General features: G+C 45.0%; 1 protein-coding gene across 10 annotated transcripts in view; it reads right to left on the bottom strand.

Moving 5' to 3' along the window:
* SETD1A (SET domain containing 1A, histone lysine methyltransferase) overlaps positions 1-19,711 on the bottom strand; it is a 905,198-nt gene that overhangs the window by 350,328 nt on the left and 535,159 nt on the right. For all 10 annotated transcript variants that reach the window (XM_069244167.1, XM_069244168.1, XM_069244163.1 and 7 more), the window contains one exon: positions 4,526-4,702. In XM_069244167.1, coding sequence (XP_069100268.1) covers positions 4,526-4,702 — 177 coding nt within the window. The remainder of the gene's footprint in view (positions 1-4,525; positions 4,703-19,711) is intronic.

Raw genomic sequence — 19,711 nt, 5'->3', positions numbered from 1 at the left:
TGCGGAGCAGTCCTGTGAAAGGGTTTGTCTGAGCTCCTTATGGGTGGCAAAAGAAATGCTGCAGGCCAAACGGATCTCCTGGAACCCCAATGCCCTGGGTACCTAGGTATCATATACTAGGGACTTATGGTCCAGTGTGCCAACTGAAATTGGTAAATGAAGTTACTAGCCTATAGTGACAAATTTAAAAGCAGAGAGAGCATAAGCACTGAGGCTCTGATTAGCAGAGCCTCATCTACACAGTTAAGAACTATACATAACACACACACATTAGGCCATAAACTATGAGCACTGCGGTCCTGGCTAGCAGGATCCCAGTGAAAGAGGCAAACATACTTCCATATAGGGTTTTATCTATGAGCACTGTGGTCCTGGCTAGCAGAATCCCAGTGACACAGTAAAAATACACTGACATACACTCACAAACAGGTCAAAAGTGGGGTTAACCATGCTAGAAAGAGGCTACTTTCTCACAACTCAAACCAGAAATTTCCACAGTCCCGAATGGGCAAAATGCCCCTTCATTTGATTCTGGCTGTCAATGTGGTCAACTTGTGCTCAGACACCTATGCTGCAGACATTCAATCTCCATACATGGAGGTGCAAAAAAGCATAGGTTCAGGTGCAGCACGCTGCTCTGCTGATGGGACATTAGATTCCTCCCACACAGTGATACCCTGCTGGGAGGACAAATGCCCATGCTACAAAGTTCTGGTTACCACATTCTCCTGGTCCAATCCAAAGCAGCCAGGATGACTTGGCCCGGTCATTCCTGACCATTTTCAGGACTTGTGCAGAAGAGGCAATGGTGGAAAGGCATACAAGAGTCCCATGTATCACTCCAGAATGCCTCCCCTAAAGACAGTGTTCTTGGAAGCAAGAACTATGACACTGCGCATTCGATGGAGGCAAAGAGCTCACTCAGCCCTGCTTGTTGAAGAATTACACGGCAGTAGTGTCATAAGTAACAACCTGCAACTGCTTTTCCTTGATGGATGGCAGAAAGGCCTTTAACGACAAGCAGATGGCAAGTAGTTTCAACAGATTTATGTTGAGCAGTTTTTCCACCAGAGACCTCTGATCTTTTTCTCTCCCAGGTGAACGTCACGTCACCACTGTCGACTTTGAGTGGGAAAGAGAGTGGTCTGCCGCTGGTCAGGTTGCAATCGAGCACCCACCAATGCAGATCTTTTGCAGTCTCCTCAGAAACCAGAATGACATCTGACAGGGTTCCTTGGTGCTGGTCCCACTGCAGAGCCCACATGTGCCATCTTGCGCAGCGGAGAAGCAGAATGCATGAGGCCAATCATCCAGGAAGTCTCTAAGTGACTCATCAACACTCAGGATCATAGCAGAAACACTAGCATCAAAGCATAAATGTCCTGACTTCGCTGCGACAGAGGAAGGGCCCTGAACAGACCATGTTTAGAATGGATCCAAAAAAGGGGAGTCTCTATGAAGGAGTCAGTTGCGCCTTCAGCTTACTGAGTGAGAACCTGGGCGATTTTAGGAGGTTCGCCAACATTTGGTGACTGACTGCTGAAGGCACATTCAATTAGAAGAAAACTGTATCCCCAACCTCCAAATATGGGCGCTACCACCAGTATGACTTTTGTGACTGCTAAGGTCACATAGGAGGATATTGTCAAGCTGAAAATATTCCTGGTCAACCATGAACGGGAGGTAGCACCTCTGCGAAAGCAAGACAGGCACATGAATATGCGCATCCTGCCAGTCCAAAGCAAACATCCACTTACCCAGATCCAAGGCACACAGAACTTGGGCCCAAGTGATCATTTTGAACTTGTCCTTTGGTGAAATGCATTCAGAGGGTGAAGATCTAAAACAGGACGTAGGCCCACGATCAACTTTGCCACAAGGAAGTACAAATTGTCCCTACTTCCGAAGATGGCACCTTTGGCCAACATAGCCTACATCTTTTGCACCAAGATGGAATGGTAAGCCTCTCTGATGTCAGGAAGTTGAGGTGGGACGGGAAGAAATGGTTAGGCATTGCTCTGTTGAACCATCAGGAGGAGCCATCTATAGAATTTGTGATGATCCACCAATAACCAAAAGTAATCAGCTGACCCTGCCTCCCACAGGATGGGTGTGTGCCGCTAAGGGCAAGCTAAAGCGGCGTGTAGGCAGACATGGCAGGAGCAAAGAACTGAATGTAACATTGTCCCCGGTGACCTGCTCGATGTCTGCTGGATCCCTGACCACAGCCACACAAAGGCGGCGTGTATTCCAGTGATGCTTGTGGGAATTGTCGTGCCTATATGCTAGCCTGCTGAAATAGTCTTGAAAGTATTGAAACTGTTGAGGAAATTGTCAGCCACAAGTTTAAAGGCCCTGAGAATGCAGTGCGGCTCTTCCTTTTCTTAAATCATTAGAGGACAGATTCAGACTTTTCTCTAAAAAGATGGGACCCATCAAAAGGCATTTACTTAGGGATGCCTGTAAGCTCCCAGAAAAGCCAGTGGATCTCATTCACAAGTGGTGGTGGAGCACACTAGTGCCCACTGCATGCCCCAAGCAAAGTCTGTAGCGTGCACACAGGCCTGGATGACTCATGTGGTTGTATACTGGTCATCCTGAATGAAGAAGCCCAAAACTCCTCTGCAGTCAGCAAGATCTCGCTGGCCATATCCCAAAGGCCGTGCATAGCAGCCTTACAGGCAGACTGCACTGACAAAACATCCCTGTCCAGAAGTGTCATAGGAAATGCATTAGGGTTAACCTTACCGGTGCAGACTTGGACCTTTAGACTCTCTGGATTGGCTGCAGTATGAGAAAGTGAGGGTCACCCGGTGCCAGCCCATGGTGTCTGGCAACCTGCCTGTTTACTGGCAGGTAAGAGCAGAGCTTTGCTCAAGTACCTCACATAAGTGAGCCTGTTTGGACTCCAGTAAATGGGAGTAAGGGCTCCCATGAATCTGGTCCAAGATGCAAATTATTTTATTCAGTACATTAGATTTGACTTTCACTGAAGTAGCTAGAGGTCCAGGACCATAGTAGCACATCTAATCCAAAACGCAAAAGATGTGTTCTCCTCCAAAGGGAGACCAAGGGTGCAACATCAACCCTAAGTCCAGGAGGTATCCAGCCCACAGGCCTCTTGCAAGTCCGTGTATATGCCATCATTATCACAGAGTGGAGGTAAATCATCTCCACCATCACTATCAGGGTGACCAGAATTGGAACCAAAAAGGTGATGAAGACTGAAGAAGGCTTCACAGAAGGCGAGTTTTATCTGAACTGAAGAATGCTGGGACCAGATGTGAATGGAGTCAAGGTGCAATTTCAGTTGGGGTCAAAAGGTCGTACATCAGGGTTCAGAGGGTGTCGAAGTCTGTCAGTGGAATATCCAGCATTAGTGGAGGGGTAAACAGTAAGATAAGCAACCTAGAGTGAAAGTCTGCATCAGATATGGTGCACAACCTGAGGCAGGTTCTGGGGCAGACAGCACTAAGGGTGAACCTGCCATAGGTAACACAAGTGGAGCCCTCTGAGAATCCTTGGCTCCAAAGGCGTACCCAGTGGGAGCTATAAATGTGTCAATAATACACCCATTGCCTCAACCAGCTGCTGTATCATTTAAAAAAGGAAGTGGACTTCCAGTTCTGCAGTCCAGTCAAACTGGAGCCACACAACACCACCTGCCGCATGGTAGACTGCTGTCAAAATTTCCAGACCCAGTCTAGAACCAGGGAACTATTCAAAAAGTGAAGAATCTGAGGTTAGTAGTGCCAATCAGAAACTATGGATAAAGTGCAAGTGTGCTGAAACCGCAAAACACAGGAAAAATGGACTATCAATTAGAAAAATGCAAAAACTGTGCTAAAAATTGTTTTTCTTTCATATTTATGTCTATCCCTGCAGGCTGTTGAGGGTGATCTTAAAACAGCAAACCTTTTGTTGATGCCATTTTTAGAGATAAGAAAAACTCACACTTTCTTGCATAGCACAGTTTACTAATTTTTCAAATTACAAAAACATGCATTTTTAATTCTTCCCTCCCAAAGAACCCACAACCATGGGCGCCATTAGGATTCCCTACATGTGAGGAAAACTCAATCTAAATGTGGTCTCACATCTTTTAAAGGGGGTAGGTTATTAGCCTCTGCACTTAGGAGGCTAACGGAGGGAGTACGCTGCAGTTTTAACATTAGTATGAAGGGCTCCCTATTTGTTGATAGGGATGTTTTCAAGTAAGTGACTTTATGAAAGATCTAATGTGGAATAAAAGTTAGGCCTCTATAATATTTGTAATCTATCATTGGACTAATCTAAACTCAAATGTTATTTAGTAATTCCAAATGTCAAGTCAGAAGATGTCAGTCTTTGGGTATGGTTTGGAATGCATACCCCAATTCTTGTGCAAGTCAACAAAATGTTTTCTATATATGAGTCAGACATTACATTCAAAAGACAGTGTCAAGAGCTGTTTTGCTGAAGGAGATGAATCTCTCAGTAACAACAATGAAGAGACAGATTAACACAAGGATGGAACGAACAGTACCTTAAAAGATGGAAGTCTAAGAGTGCCCCTCAATCCAGTGCCAAAGCTGAAGCCCTCAAGTCCCCCGGCACCACCGCTCTTGGCCCAGTCAACAAGCGAAAGTAGTCCTGCCTCTTTTAACTTGCTCTTCTCCTTTTCCTCTTCTTTGGCCTGCTGTTTGGCTGCATTTTGGAAAGGCTTAAGGATAGAAAGTTAAAAAAGAAAACAATGTATTTATTTTTATCTGCTTAATTACTGTTATTAAAAAACACAATGTGTCAAAGAATGATAATACTCAACTATAGAAAAGTTACAAATCAAGGAATAGTGATCAGTAATTTTAGTTGTCAGTCAGGGAAATTTGCATATAAATCATAAGCAAAGAATTCCATCCAAAGCACAAGGGTTCCTGGAACCCTGTCAAAAATAAACTTGTTTTTCTCTTTTCATTAGAATTTTCATATTTAATTGAAATAAACAACATAGCAGCCTAATATCATGTTAAGCAACCTGTTAGAAATGGGGTCTCTAGATGGCAGTCTGTTTGCACCCTGTCCAAGTAGGGACCCTCACTCTCGTCAGGATAAGGGAGATACCCGCTCAGGTAACCCCTGCTCACCCCCTTGGTAGCTTGGCGTGAGTAGTCAGGCTTATCTCAGAAGCAATGTGTAAAGCATTTGCACATAACACACAGTAATAAATGAAAATGCTACAAAAGGACACCACACCAGTTTTAGAAAAATAGCCAATATTTATATATTAAAAACAAGACCAAATGCGATAAGAATCCAACATACAGTAAGTAAAATATGAATTATGCAATATTTACTCAAAAATACAGTTCCTTGAAGTCGATAGCTCCACCTGGGGCTATCAAGGCATCGTGATCAACAAAACCAACAGTTCAGGCTGGCTGCGGCGTCGCGGGTCAGCTACGGTGTCAGGAAGACCCGCAAACAGTACCTTGGATTTGCAGGGCATCGTGATCCCTGCGTTGAGCTCTGGAGAGCGGAATCGCTGGCGTCGGTGCAGGGAGTCGTCGGGCCCTTGAAGTCACACGCATTGCGGATCGAACTTCGGGCTGATTAAGTCAGGTGCGCCGGCGTTGGGGGTGTGGTGCGAAGCGGGACGATGCGACGTGCGGTGCCCACAGGTCACGGCGCAGGCAGCGGCTCGGTGACGGCATCCAGCGGCGTCTGTGAGACCAGGGCTGCGGTGTGAAGCGGGGCGGTGCGACGTGCGGTGTCCACAGGTCACGGTGCAGACAGGATGCCTGGTGGCGACACCGGAGTCGAGGATGCTGCCATCAGTGGACCGGGGCTGCGGTTTGGGACGCGACGGTGCTTCGTGTACCTCACGAGTGGTGTCCACAGGCCACGTTGCAGGCAGCGGCCTCGTCGGGGATGCCCAGGCTGCGGTGTTAGCAGGCGATGCCAGAGTGCGGGGCCCACAGGTCACAGTGCGAGAAGCGGCTCGGTGAAGTCATCCGATGACGGCTTCGGTGAGACCAGGGTAGCGGTTCAAAGCGGGGCAATGCGGCTCCGTGTGGCGTCAGCAGGTCACGGTGTAGGCCAGCAGTGTTGTTGGCGGCGGCGCGGTGGTTTCTCCTCTTGAGCAGCACAAAACACACAGTTCCTAGTGCTGCATGTTGAGGAAACTGAAGTCTTTGGTGTCCCTGAGACTTCCAACAGGAGGCAAGCTCTACTCCAAGCCCTTGGAGAACTTTCTCAAGCAGGACACACAGCATAGTTCACCCTTTGCACTCTTTTCAGGCAGAAGCAGCAACTGCAGACCAGTCCAGCAAAGCAACACAGCCAAGAGACAGTACTCCTCTTCCAGCTCTTCAGCTCTTCTCCTTGCAGAGGTTCCTCTTGATTCCAGAAAGATTCTCAAAGTCTGGGGTTTTGGGTCTGCTTCTTATACCCAGTTCTGCCTTTGAAGTTTGCAAACTTCAAAGCAAAGTCTCAAGTGTTTGCAAGATCCCTCCTTGTCTAGGCCAGGCCCCAGACACTCACCAGGGGGTCGGAGACGGCATTGTGTTAGGGCAGGCACAGTCCTTTCAGGTGTGAGTGACCACTCCTCCAGCACAGATGGCTAATCAAGATATGCAGGCTACACCCAGCCCCCTTTGTGTCACTGTCTAGAGGAGAGGTGTGAACAGCCCAACTGTCAAACTGACCCAGACAGGGAATCCACAAACAGGCAGAGTCACAGAAAGGATTAAGCAAGAAAATGCCTACTTTCTAAAAGTGGCATTTTCAAACGCACAATCTTAAAATCAACTTTACTAAAAGATGTAGTTTTAAATTGTGAGCTCAGAGACCCCAAACTCCCCATGTCCATCCGCTCCCAAAGGGAATCTACACTTTAATCAGATTTAAAGGTAGCCCCCATGTTAACCTATGAGAGGGACAGACATTGCAACAGTGAAAAACGAATTTAGCAATATTTCACTGTCAGGACATATAAAACACATTACTATATGTCCTACCTTAACCATACACTGCACCCTGCCCTTGGGGCCACCTAGGGCCTTAGGGGTGCCTTACATGTAAGAAAAGAGAAGGTTTAGGCCTGGCAAGTGGGTACACTTGCCAAGTCGAAGTTACAGTCAAAACTGCACTGCAGTGGCAGGTCTGAGACATGATTACAGAGCTACTTATGTGGGTGGCACAATCAGTGCTGCAGGCCCACTAGTAGCATTTGATTTACAGGCCCTGGGCAGCTTTGGTGCACTTTACTAGGGACTTACAAGTAAATCAAATATGCCAATCATGGATAAATCAATCAACAGTACAATTTCTATAGGGAGCAGTAGCACAGTTCGCAGAGACAATAAACCAGCAAAAACAGACCTGAAAAAATAGGAGAAAGAATGCAGAAATTTGGGGGATAACCCTGCAAAAGGGGCCATTTCCAACACAACCCCAAAAAAAAAACAGCCCACTTCAAAATGTAAAAGGTCACAAAATAAACCAGGAAACAAGCCAAAAACATTTACAAGCCTTTTTTTAAAGTAGAAGAATGGCAAAACTAGAACAAGAAAAAAGGAGATGTAGTCTGCAGCCACAAAAAGCTGGGAAACTGACACTGTTACTTTAAGGACTGACAATCCCTTTCAATCTGAAGAACTAACATAATTTAGGAATGTGGACTTCCTGCAGCTCGATGCCAAGGACATTGTTTAGGGTCATGGGCAACACGTTTTCATATTTATTTTGTCATTGGGACAAGTAGGCCCAACTCCATGCAGCACAAACCCTTCGGCTGCCAGTTTACAGTGCCACATTACAGATCAGGGAAGGGCATTGCCTGCAGCTAAGGCAATCTTTGACTCCTTATGTGAATGCTGTTCAAACTTGAACTTATGCTTCATTAATGCAAAGCCTTTCTTATCAGGGTGAGCAGTCTACGAAAATGTTGTATGCTCGAGCTGCACTACTGATGATAGTTCCAGTATAGAAATGTGTAAACAAGTTAACGAAGATTAACAATACGATGCTACAAAAAATGCTCACCAGAATGCTCTGATTAGATGCAAATATTTGCAGACGCTTGTAAGCAAGATTGCAACTAGGGACAACCATTTGCAATGCAACGGGTCTCGCATTTCGTCAAGTTAGAGCTATTAGCGTTGTAAACTCCTAACCTGAGTATTACACAGTGTGATCTCGCAGTGAAATAAAGAGAAAAAGTAGTCCAGAAACAATACTGAAAAGCCTCGTATGTTTGCAGTTGTAGGAAGTTGGCTCTATATATACTATCTCAAAGTGAGAGATAGTGTGCACAGAGCCCAAGGGTTCCCTTAGAGGTTGACAGTGGCAATAATAGATAATACAAATGCTCAATTTGTGGTAGTGTTGTCAAGCAGTAGGCTTATCAGAGGTGTAGTGTTAAGCATTTGTTGTACACACACAGGCAATAAATGGGAACACACACTCACAGAATTAACTCCAAGCCAATAGGTTTTATATAGAAAAATATTATCTTCTTATTTTATTTTATAACCACAAGATTCAGAATTCAAGTAAGTACATAAGTTGTAAGGTACTTGGCATAGGTAAATATAGAACTTTGAATGAAAACCATAAGGTACACAGTTTTGGCAAAAATGGCAATAAGCTATTTTAAAAGTGGATACTACAAAATTCAACAGTTCCTGGGGGAGGTAAGTACAAGTTAGTTTAGAAGGTAAGTAAAGCACTTACAAGTTCAGTCTCCAGGGCATAGGCAGCCCACCATTGGGGGGTTCAAGTTAACCAGAAACACCCAGCACCAGCAACACAGGGCCGGTGAGGTGCAGAGGTCAAATGGGCCCAAATAACATTGTCGCCTATGGGTGCTCCGGATCCAAACAGGCACACAAAATACACCCTCAACAGCACAGTGGCGGCCAGGTGAGGTGTGCAATGTAGGTGTCGGGTTTTGAATAGAAATCTGGGGGTCACTCTGGTGATGCAGACAGGGCACAGGGGGGATTCTCGGGCCAGCCACCAACTGGGCAAAGATGAGGGCCGCCTGCTGGTCACTCCTGCACTGGTAGTTGGTTCCTCTCGGGCCTGGGGGCTACGGGTGCAGTGCTTCTCCCAGGTGTCGGGTTCTTTGTTACTGGGCAGTCGCGGTCAGGGGGAGCCTTTGGATTCTCTCTGCAGGCTCACCGCGGGGGTCCAGGAGGTCATCTCAGGGTGGCCACGTCGTGGGAGTCGCCTGGGGGTCCTCACTGCAGTGTTGGTTTCTCTGGACACGAGCTGGGGGTGTTGGGTGCACAGTGTTGGGGACTTACGCTTCCGGAGTGAGGCTGGAGTCCCTTTAAAGATGGTTGTTTCTTTGTTGGTTGAACAGAGCTGCTGTCCTCTGGAGTTTCTTGGTCCTTTGGGTTGCAGTGCAGTCCTCTGAGTCGGCAGAGGTCGCTGGTCCAGCTGGATGCGTCGCTGTTCCAGGTTCTTTGAGCCTAGAGACAGGCCGGTAGGGCTGGGGCCAAGTCAGTTGTCATCTCAGGCTTCTCTTTGGGGCTATCAAGTCAGCAGTCCTCCTCCTTCTTTAGGTCGTCAGGAAATCTGTCTTCCTGGGTTCAGGGTCGCCCCTAAATACTACATTTAGGGGGATGTTTAGGGCTGGAGGGCAGTAGCCAATGGCTACTGTCCCGGAGGGTGGCTACCCCCTCCTTGTGCCTCTCCTCCCTTTGGGGAGGGGGGCACATTCCTAATCCTACTGAGGGAAATCCTCCAAAGCAAGATGGAAGATTTTCTAAGGAAGGGGTCACCTCAGCTCAGAACACCTTAAGGGTTGTCCTGGATGGAATCTTCCTTGTTTTTCACATTATCTCCTCCAGACTTGCCGCCAAAAGTGGGGCTGTGTCCGGGGGGCGGGCATCTCCACTAGCTGGAGTGTCCTGGGGTGCTGTAAAACCAGGCTTGAGCCTCAGAGGCTCACTGCCAGGTGTTACAGTTCTTGCAGGGGGAGGTGTGAAGCACCTCCACATAGGACAGGCTTTGTTCCTGGTCAGAGTGTGCACAAAGACACTCACCCCATGTGGCCAGAAACTAGTCTGGAGGTGGCAGGCTGGCAGAGACCTGTCAGCCTAGCACTAGCAGTTGGGCTGGCATAAAGGGGGCATCTCTAAGTAGCCCTCTAAGTGCATTTCTTAATAAATCTCACACTGGCATCAATGTGGATTTATTGTGCTGAGAAGTTTGATACCAAACTTACCAGAATTCAGTGTAGCCATTATGGAACTGTGGAGTTCGTGTTTGGCAAACTCCCAGACCATATACTCTTTATGGCTACCCTGCCCTTTAAAATGGGTAAGAATTGGCTTAGACACTGTAGGGGCATAGTGCTCATGCAGCTATGCCTTCACCTGTGGTATAGTGCACCCTGCCTTAGGGCTGTAAGGCCTGCTAGAGGGGTGACATACCTATGCCAAGGGCAGTGGGTTGTGGGCATGGCACCCTGAGGGGAGTGCCATGTCGAATTAGTCTTTCTCCCCACCAGCACACACAAGCTGTAAGGCAGTGTGCATGTGCTGAGTGGGGGGGTCCCGAGGGTGGCTTAATACATGCTACAGCCCATAGAGACCATCCCTGGCCACAGGACTTTGGTACCAGGGGTACCGTTCACAAGGGACTTATCTGTGTGCCAGGACTGTTCCAGTTGTGGGGACAAAGGTACAGTTTTAGGGAAAGAACACTGGTGCTGGGGCCTGGTTAGTAGGGTCCCAGCGCCAGCACACTTTCAATCATGACTAGCATCAACAAAAGTCAAAAAGTTAGCGGATAACCATGCCATTAGTGGAATTTTCCTACACCAGTAGTTGGTCGGTGAGCTCGAGGAGGGCTAAACACCGGAAAAGGCATGATGTATGCATGCCTTACACTAATGAAAGCAAGCGGATTTTAAAAGGTAAGCCAACGAGCCAATGTAAGGGACTGACTGGACACGGGCGTGGTTAGAAGCCCAAAGAGAGATTACATCAGGGGACGTAGCGCTTTGCGCTCGCCCCTAAAAAACATTTTGTTAAACAACTGTGAAATTAGAGGTACCATTTCTTTGAAGCATCGTTTAGTTAAACGTGTTGATTCATGCTAGTATTTCCAAACAAATTCATACAGGTAAAAAAAAAAAAAAAAAAAAACGTTGAAACCAGTGACAACAAGATTATGGGGAACACGAAAACAAACAAGCATTGGCAAAGCTAGGAAGTTCGACATTGGTCGTCAGCCTTTTGGTTTTGTCAAAGTGCACCTTGTTTTGATATGGATTTTGTAAAACTTTATTGTTGTGGGAGATGCCAAGCCCTCATTATTATAACAGAAAATGGAAAAAAGAAAACATATGTTGGGTCTCAGAAAGCACATTGCCACAGCATTATTTAGCATTGAATAAAACTACTTTGTCTACTGATATGAAAGAGCACATTGCGGTTACACATAGTGATGCTAGCCAATAGACATTGTAGGAAAGTCCCTCTTTCTGGCATGGTTACCCCCACTTTTTGCCTGTTGTCAGTGTGCTTAGATTGTTTTCACTGGGATCCTGCTAACCAGGACCCAAGTGATTATGCGCTCTCCTTTAAATTTGGTTGTCTTGGTATTCTTCGCACCCCACAATTGTCCTACTGGTGTACCCCTGTACGTCCCTAGTGTATGGTACTTAGGTACCCAGGGCATTGTTACACCAGGGGTACCCCATGGGCTGGAGCATGTATTATGCTTCCCTTAGGAGCCCATGCAAACTGTCTGCAGGCCAGCCATTTGCAGCCTGTTTGAAAAGGTACATGCACCCTTTCACTGCTGGTCACTACATCAGGTCACTGTAAGTCACCCCTATGGTAGGCCCTTCCATCCTTAAGGGCAGGGTGCAGGTCCCTGCCTGTGCAGGCACCCCTGCAAGAGCAGAGGTGCCCTAAGAATTCCCTGGACTTTTTAAGTTTAGGGAAGCTCTTTTAACTATGTATTGGGCATAATGGTTACTCCGAACCATGGCATGTTTGGTATCAACCATGTCGGAATCATACCCCAATACTAATGCCAGTATTTCTCCTACTAGTCTTCCAGGGTTTTGCAGGCAGCCAGTGCTGCAGCAGCCCTTAAGACAGGTTTCTTGCTGGTGCTCTTCAACCTTGCAGCTCTTCTTTTGCTGACTCTCACATTTGCCAAGGCTTTTTGGTGGTTCTCCTAACCCCTGACCATCTGCGACCCAGCGACCGATGTGGGACATCATATGCACCACTCCAAGAACTCCTGTGCAGCTCCTGGGCTCCACAGATGATCATCTACTTCCCCCATCGACCTGGATCTTCATCCACAGAAGGGTGCGTAATGGCTCCTGACCCATCTGGACACTACATCGTGGAATGGACTCGTCCCCTTCTTTTTTCAGATTCTCCTCTTCCAGAATGCACCTTTGGAATCCACTGGTCTAGTCCTGTTCTTGCACAATCCATTTTCTAAGTCCTCTTGTTGCCTCTCCTCTCCTGGTCACTGGGGGTCACTTAGGTACTCACCTCTTGGGGTCGGAGTTCTTCCACCTTCCCTCTAACTACTCCATACCCTTTGGTGGGGGACATCACTTTGCATTTCATTATTTTACCATATGGTTTGGTCGTCCCCTAATGCCCAAGCTATTTTTCACTAATTCTTGCCAATGTTTGTTGTTTCCTATGCTATATAAAGTTACTCACCCAGTAGATGTGCTTGTGGAATGTAGTGCTGGATCTTCACATGCCTTGCATATGTCTGCCATCTAGTGTTGGGTTCGGAGTGTTACAAGTTGTTTTTCGTCGAAGAAGCTTTTTCGAGTCACAAGATCGAGTGACTCCTCTCGGTGATAGTGCGCATGGAGTCCTCAGACTGTTTTCCCACAGGAGGGTGAAGTAAAGAAATGTATATATCTATATCTATATGTATATATCTATATCTATATCTATATACACACTCTTCCCTCAAACTGAAGAACGGCACTCCACAAGTGAAAAAAATTCAAAAGGTAATTTATTGACATACAGGAACGTGTTTTGGCATTGCTGCCTTTGTCAACCTGATAGATGCAATGTTTTGTTTTCTTTTTATAACATCACATGATCACTTTAGTGAAATAACACACAGCCAAAAGCAGAGAAAAACACAGAGAAAAACATCTATGTCCCCCTACAGGATACAACATTATATTGTATACCATATTTGAATAATTTAAATACATATCTAATGATATTATTTACGATTTTTAATTCATTTGTGGGGAACATAGTTCGTGAAAATGCCCAAAGGGACATGGTGTTAATAGGTTGCATAGTTAACCCCGTTATTTCTGTTTTTTTAGAACGTTACCATGACTCACAATCGTAAACCGCAAACATACCGCCATAGAGATTTCATACTAGAGGTAAAAAAATTACACGTTTTCGAACTAATCAGTTAGATATGATTATTTTAACTCATCACAAATATAACAACAGGCATGGGCTCAATCTTTTGGCTGTGTGTTATTTCGCTAAAATGATCATGTGATATTATAAAAACAAAACATGGCGTCTATCAGGTTGACAAAGACAGCAATGCCAAAACGTGTTGCTGTACATCAATAAGTTACCTTTTGAATTTTCTTCGCTTGAGGAGTGCCGTTCATCTCTTTGAGGGAAGAGAGTGTGGATTCTAAGACGCGGTGGCGTGCATCATATGTTTGGCACCACCGGCGGTCAGGCGTGTGGATAGGGTACACCGAAATCAAGCGTGTCTATTCACCGATCTGACTCTGATTCTGAATTTGGATGCATTAAAAGTGAAGCCAAAGCTGCGTAAAGGCCCGATGAGTAGTCGGAGGGCACCAGAGTCGGGAACATACAGGCTTAAGGAAAGCGAGAGTAGACAATATTGTGTAAGCGGAGCCGGGTGCCACTGAATGGAGTATTGGATATATAAAGATATTCTAACGGTGGCATACAAGCGTTCGGATTCATTTAAGCTCATTACAAGTGTAAGAGACATCACTTAAATATGGCTAGCAAAATGAAAAGTGCATAGGACACTAGAAAGCAGAGCTGAAATGTTTTTTTCAAAGCCCATGAATATGACAGATCATCAAGCACTTCAGAAATTGGAAGCAAGTACCGACATTTATGGTTTATTCAGAGCATTGGAGAGACTCAAGAAAAGAGAATTAAATAAATGGTGGGAGTGTGAATCCTTAAAAAGATAATTGGATGCAGAAAGAGTCCCTAGAGGGCTAAGAATTTATCACACCAACTTATGATGACCCCAATCTGGATACGTTGAAAGAATGGGTAATGCATAATGCACAGAGTTCAGCTAGAATGATGAAAAATGTAATCAAATATGACACAAATTGACAGATATAATGTGATTGAAAAGATATTCTAACAAAAAAAATTGAATTATGTGAAGATAAAAAAAAGAAAAAAAAACTTGTATAATCTTTGAATCAAGCAATGGATGATTGAGGAAAGTAGAAGAAGATATTGTTCAAAAAAAGACACGCAAATTCAATAAAGATAAATGGATTATGAAACGGGTCAGATATACATGTTTGCAAAAAAAGTTTGACCATTGGAGGAAACAGAAACTCAGTGGGACTCATGAAGGAGTCGAATCCAACAATTGGTGGCAAAAATGTTGATGTAGATGAATCGCAAACCATATACTAAAAAAGTGTCCGTCCGAATGAGAACTGATGAGCCCCTTATCTTTGGAAGGAAAGTGTGAAGCGCTAGGTGGACTGCCTTCAATTCGAGGTCATTGATGTGAAAAGACCTCTGATGTGGCTTCCATTTGCCCCTGCATTGTAAATGCTGAAGGAAGGCTCCCCAACCTTCGAGAGATGCATCGCTAGTGATCAACCAAGGAGCTGGTTGGAGGAGAAAAGATAGTCCCACCGACAATTAAGATTCGTCAGTCCATCAAGCCAGAGATGATATCATGGGTTTCGTTATCATGATTATATCGTCGAAAGACCCCTTGCACTGTGTCCACTGAAGGTCCAGCTGTTCCTGGAGGGATCGCATTCTGAGACAACAGAATGGTACCAGTGGAATGCAGGAGGATATCATTCCCAACAGTGACTTGAAGAGGCGAACTGAAACAGACTTTTTTTTGCAGCAGCCTGGCCAGGGATATGAGCTTTTTCAGCCTCTCTCCAGTAGGGGTTGCCTTGTTGGTGGATGTGTCCAATATTGCCCCCAGAAATGTTGTTCTTCTTAAGGGACGGAAAGCGGATTTGTCGCGGTTGACGGTTAGGCCCAGATTTGTGAATAGCTCCATGCAGGCGCATGTTGACCTCAGCGCCTGAGATCTGGACTTGGCCTTGATGAGCTAATCGTCCAAATACGGAAAGACCTGATGGTTGTGCCTTCTGAGGAAGGCTGCGACTGGAGCCAAACATTTGGTAAAAATTCTTGGCCCGATTTCAGTTCAAAAGGAAGCACTTTGAACTGCAAATGCTCTCCGGCTACTACAAATCTGAGATATTTCCTGTGGGAAGGGTGTATAGGGATATGGAAGTATGCTTCCTGCAAATCAAGGGTGGACATGAAATCTCCCGGATTGAGAAGCGATAGGATATCTGTTAAGGTAATCATACAAATTAACAGCTTCTTGAGAAGTATTGAGAACCCGGAGATCTAAGATTGGGCTCCAATGTATCCACTTCTTTCGAATCAGGAAGAACCGAGAATAAAATCCCCTCTTTTTGTCTTGATGCAGAACTCTCTCTATAGCTCCCTTGAGGAGCATTGACTCGACTTCCTGTTTGAGCAGATATAAGTGTTTCACCATTTGTGGAAAGGGGGAAATCTTGCAGGTGGAATCTGCAGGAATTCAAAAGTATGGCCAAATTGAATCAGGTTTAAGACCCATTGGTCTGATGTAATTTTTTGCCAATTGTGAAAGTGGTGGGAAATTCTTTCCCCTATTTTTGTATCCGAGGAAATGCACGTAGCCGGGTCAATAGAAAGTCATTGCCTGCATCCTGTGTCCTTCGCTTGTCTTCCTGCTCTTCCCCTTTGCGCTGATCTCGTATATGCCACTTGCGGAGGCAGCCTCTGTTGGTACTGAGGACGAAAGGACTGAGAAGCAGCGAAGGGGTATCTGTATTGGTGGAAGCCTCCCCTTTAGGATGAATACCCTCGACCTCTAGCACCCCAAAAGGGCTGCCTTCTAAACTGTAGCGTGCCAAGGGACCTGGCTGTGTCCGTATTGGTCTTTATGGACTGAAGTGTGTCATCAATATGTTTTCCGAAGAGGGCTTCTCCGTCAAAAGGCAAGTCTAGAATCTTCTTTTAAACCTCCGGTCTAAAAGAAGTTGCATGGAGCCAACCCTTTAAAACAGCCGCACCTGTCAGCTGCCGAAACGCCGTAGTAGCGATATCCATCGCACAGTCTATAACCTCTGTGGAAGACCTTTCACCTTCCTGTAAGATTTTTTTCGCTTCCTTCTTTGATTCCTTTGGTAGTTGATCTAAGTAGGGAGCAATGTCTGTCGTACCTGCCAATTATAGCCAAAGAGTTAGAGGCCCTTATCAGAAGAGAATACATCAAGGAGAATTGTTTTCCTATATTATCCAGTCTTCTACCCTCCTTGTCTGGTGGAGCAGATATTGGTGCCAAAGGCTTTCTGGACCTGCGAAGCGCAGCTTGGGTAATGACTGAGTCCGGTTTGGGGTGTCACATGAGGCAGGCCAAGGAGTCGTTATGTGCCTTATATTTTTTATCTAGACGAGGCAGGACAGGAGTGACTGTAGCCGGGTTTTTCATCACTTTGATGTCTTCATCTCATATATAGTCCACTATTGGCATCGATTTTGTACTCTTTTGAAAAGCTTCTTTAAAATCATCAAGTAAACAATCCATTTGTTTCGCTGGCATGGGCAGCTCAAACCTCTTCACAGCTCTTTCTAGCAAAACTGTGAAAACCTCCGATGTCACCGGGAGGGGAATCTATTGGGACAGGGGAAGGTGAAGATGGAGTAGGAATTTGGTAATCATCCCACTCTGTTATTGCATCCGGCAATTCTCCCTCCTCCCTGTCCTCGTCTGATATGGACAGATCTTGTGTCGGAACTGATATGGGTGTATGTTGTGGTACATCCAACGGTGGTACCCCCGGACGAATAGGAGTGGAAGGAAGAGGCACAGAAGGTGGCAAAGATGGTTGCTGTACTTCCGAGCCGGATGCCGGAAGTGGCCTTCTGTAGTCCTCGATCATCAATTGTAAGTCCGCTATAAGGGATTCCGGCAAAGGGACCATTTGTTCTTGGTAAGGATATTGCTGTGTCTGTGAATAAAAGGATTGAGGATCATTATATAATGTATATCCTCCTCCAAGTCTTGGCACTTCACATGCAGTTTTGAGGGGCTATTTGCAATCCCAATCGGGCCCTCATCCTCTGAATTCTACTCCTCTAAAAGATGTGTAGGTACCATTGATGATACCTTAGGTGGTGATGTGAGCAATGGCGAAAGCAATTCAGATTTTTATATTTTTCGGTGAAATAGTGTTGGCGGCGACGATTACATGACTACATTGATCGTCGACGACATGACTGAAAAACCTGTTGACAAGGACGTTGTCAAGGTAACCATCGGTCTAGCAGTATCTGCTGTAGAGATAGTCGACGTTGTGGCAGTAAACGATGAGGCCGTATACACTCCCTTTGACGCTGCTGTTGACGGTGTCGTCATACTTTTTCCAGATGTTTTTTTGAAAGTGTGTTACCACAGGAGGTGGCGTTGGGGGTTCAGACAAGGCTTTTTTACTGCGTTCTGTGGAAACAGAACACTCTTTAGAGTCTCTTTTGGGTGATACAGAACTCTTGTGAGGAGAACTGGAAGGGCTGTAAGCTTTAGAAGACACTTGTTTTGTCTTCTTTTTTAAAGCTTTTTTTAGGTGGATCCTCAGAATGATAAGCTTGAGGAGATCTGCCCCTTTTGTGGAACTTTCTTGATGAAGAAGACGACTCCTCACTATCACAAACAGAAACAGGGTTTGATCTGGATTTCAATTTCTGCAGCCAAATCAGTAGCCTGCCCTCCCTGTCCTTGAGGGTTTTGTTAGAAAATGTTCTGCATACCTTACAGTCCTTGGCTACATAAGGATAAAGGCAAAAAATGCAGTCCTTGTGTTGATCCTCAAAATGAAGTCTCTTCTTTCCACAGGTTTTGCAGGCTCTAAAAAGGCTTTTCTTTTCCTTGTCTGACATGTTGAAATTTTGAAAAAATAGAATTCCCCTAGACCAGGGAAAAAGTTTGAAGCCTTACTTATTAAAGAAAAAGCACTAGAAATAGATCTTTGCAGATTGGACTAAGTACAGCTCAGTGAAGACTCCCTAGCACGAAGTGCGGTAGAATATCTGAGGGAATGGAGCTTCTCACAGGAGGCTTCTAGAGAGAGAGGGGAAGCCTGATTGGCTGAGACTTGGGTTTGGTCCTTTTTACTCAAAGAAACAAGGATAGGCTACTAAGGTGAAAGCCTTTGGGCTTTTTTCATTGTAGTTGCTTCTACATTGCTTTTATAATGTACTGGGGGACTTCCATCTCGACGACGGGGAATGATTCAAGCATGTGAATCTATGAAAGTTCCAATACTGGAGTACCAGGTTCTCAATAGCCCTCCTTTACAAGCATGGAATGATCATATTGTAATGTGGCTGAGATATCTTTGTTATTTGGAAAGGAATTGTGGAAAGTGCAAACAAATTCATATGTGATATCAATGAAAGTAATTTAAATTAGAAAATTACGGGCAACATTAACACACAAGATATTGGGTTTTTGGATGTTACAACTAAGATAGAGAATGGAAAATTGGAGACAACTTTATATAGGAAGCCAACGTCCGGTAATAGCATATTAAATGAGGCTAGATTCCATCCCAAACCACTGAAAAAGAATATCCCCTTGGGATAGTTGCTATTAGCCAAGATAATTTGCAGTACAGAAAGAAATTTTGAAATAGTCAAACAAGACATGCTTGCGAGATTAAAAATGCGAGGGTATTCTAGTAGAACGTTAGATGCAGCCAGTAGAAATTTAAGCTCACGTTCTAGAGATTCTTTATTGTTTGATGCACAAGAAAATAAGAAACAGGCAAGGGAACAACAATGTCACAGGTTTATAACTACTTTTAATACTGCAAACATACAAGTAAGAAGGATACTGCATACACATTGGCACATGCTGAAGAGTGACCCCGTGATAGGTGCAGAAATAAAGAGCAGTCCGCAGATCACTTAACGTAGAGGGAAATCTATGAGAGAGGTATTGGTGAGAAGTGATATTAGAAAGGGAGAAACACGCAATATTTGGTTAAGCCAAAAAAATGGGTTAAATAAATGGTCTAAATTCAAAACATGTCAAAATGGGGAAAAACACTAACATTTTGGTGATGGGAGGAAAAATTGTCCATAAGATTAGAGGACTATACACATGCAAAAGTGAATATGTAATATATATTTTAAGATGCAATTGCCCCAAAATATACATAGGAAGTACTAAGTTACAAGTCCACAAACTTATTTTACAACACTTAGGAGCCATCCAGAATAGAGATGATACGTACCCGGTCGCACAACATATTCATGAAATGCATGGTGGTAGGTGGACGATCTACAATATAGTGTGATTGATGGAATATCTAACGATATCAGAGGAGGGGACAGAGAAAAGAAGCTGATGATGTTAGAGTCGAGATACCTAA

Source organism: Pleurodeles waltl, chromosome 7 (genome assembly GCF_031143425.1).
Source record: "Pleurodeles waltl isolate 20211129_DDA chromosome 7, aPleWal1.hap1.20221129, whole genome shotgun sequence".
NCBI lineage: Eukaryota > Metazoa > Chordata > Amphibia > Caudata > Salamandridae > Pleurodeles > Pleurodeles waltl.
Note: the sequence above shows the minus strand (reverse complement) of the source record. Positions and strands in the feature narration are given on the sequence as shown.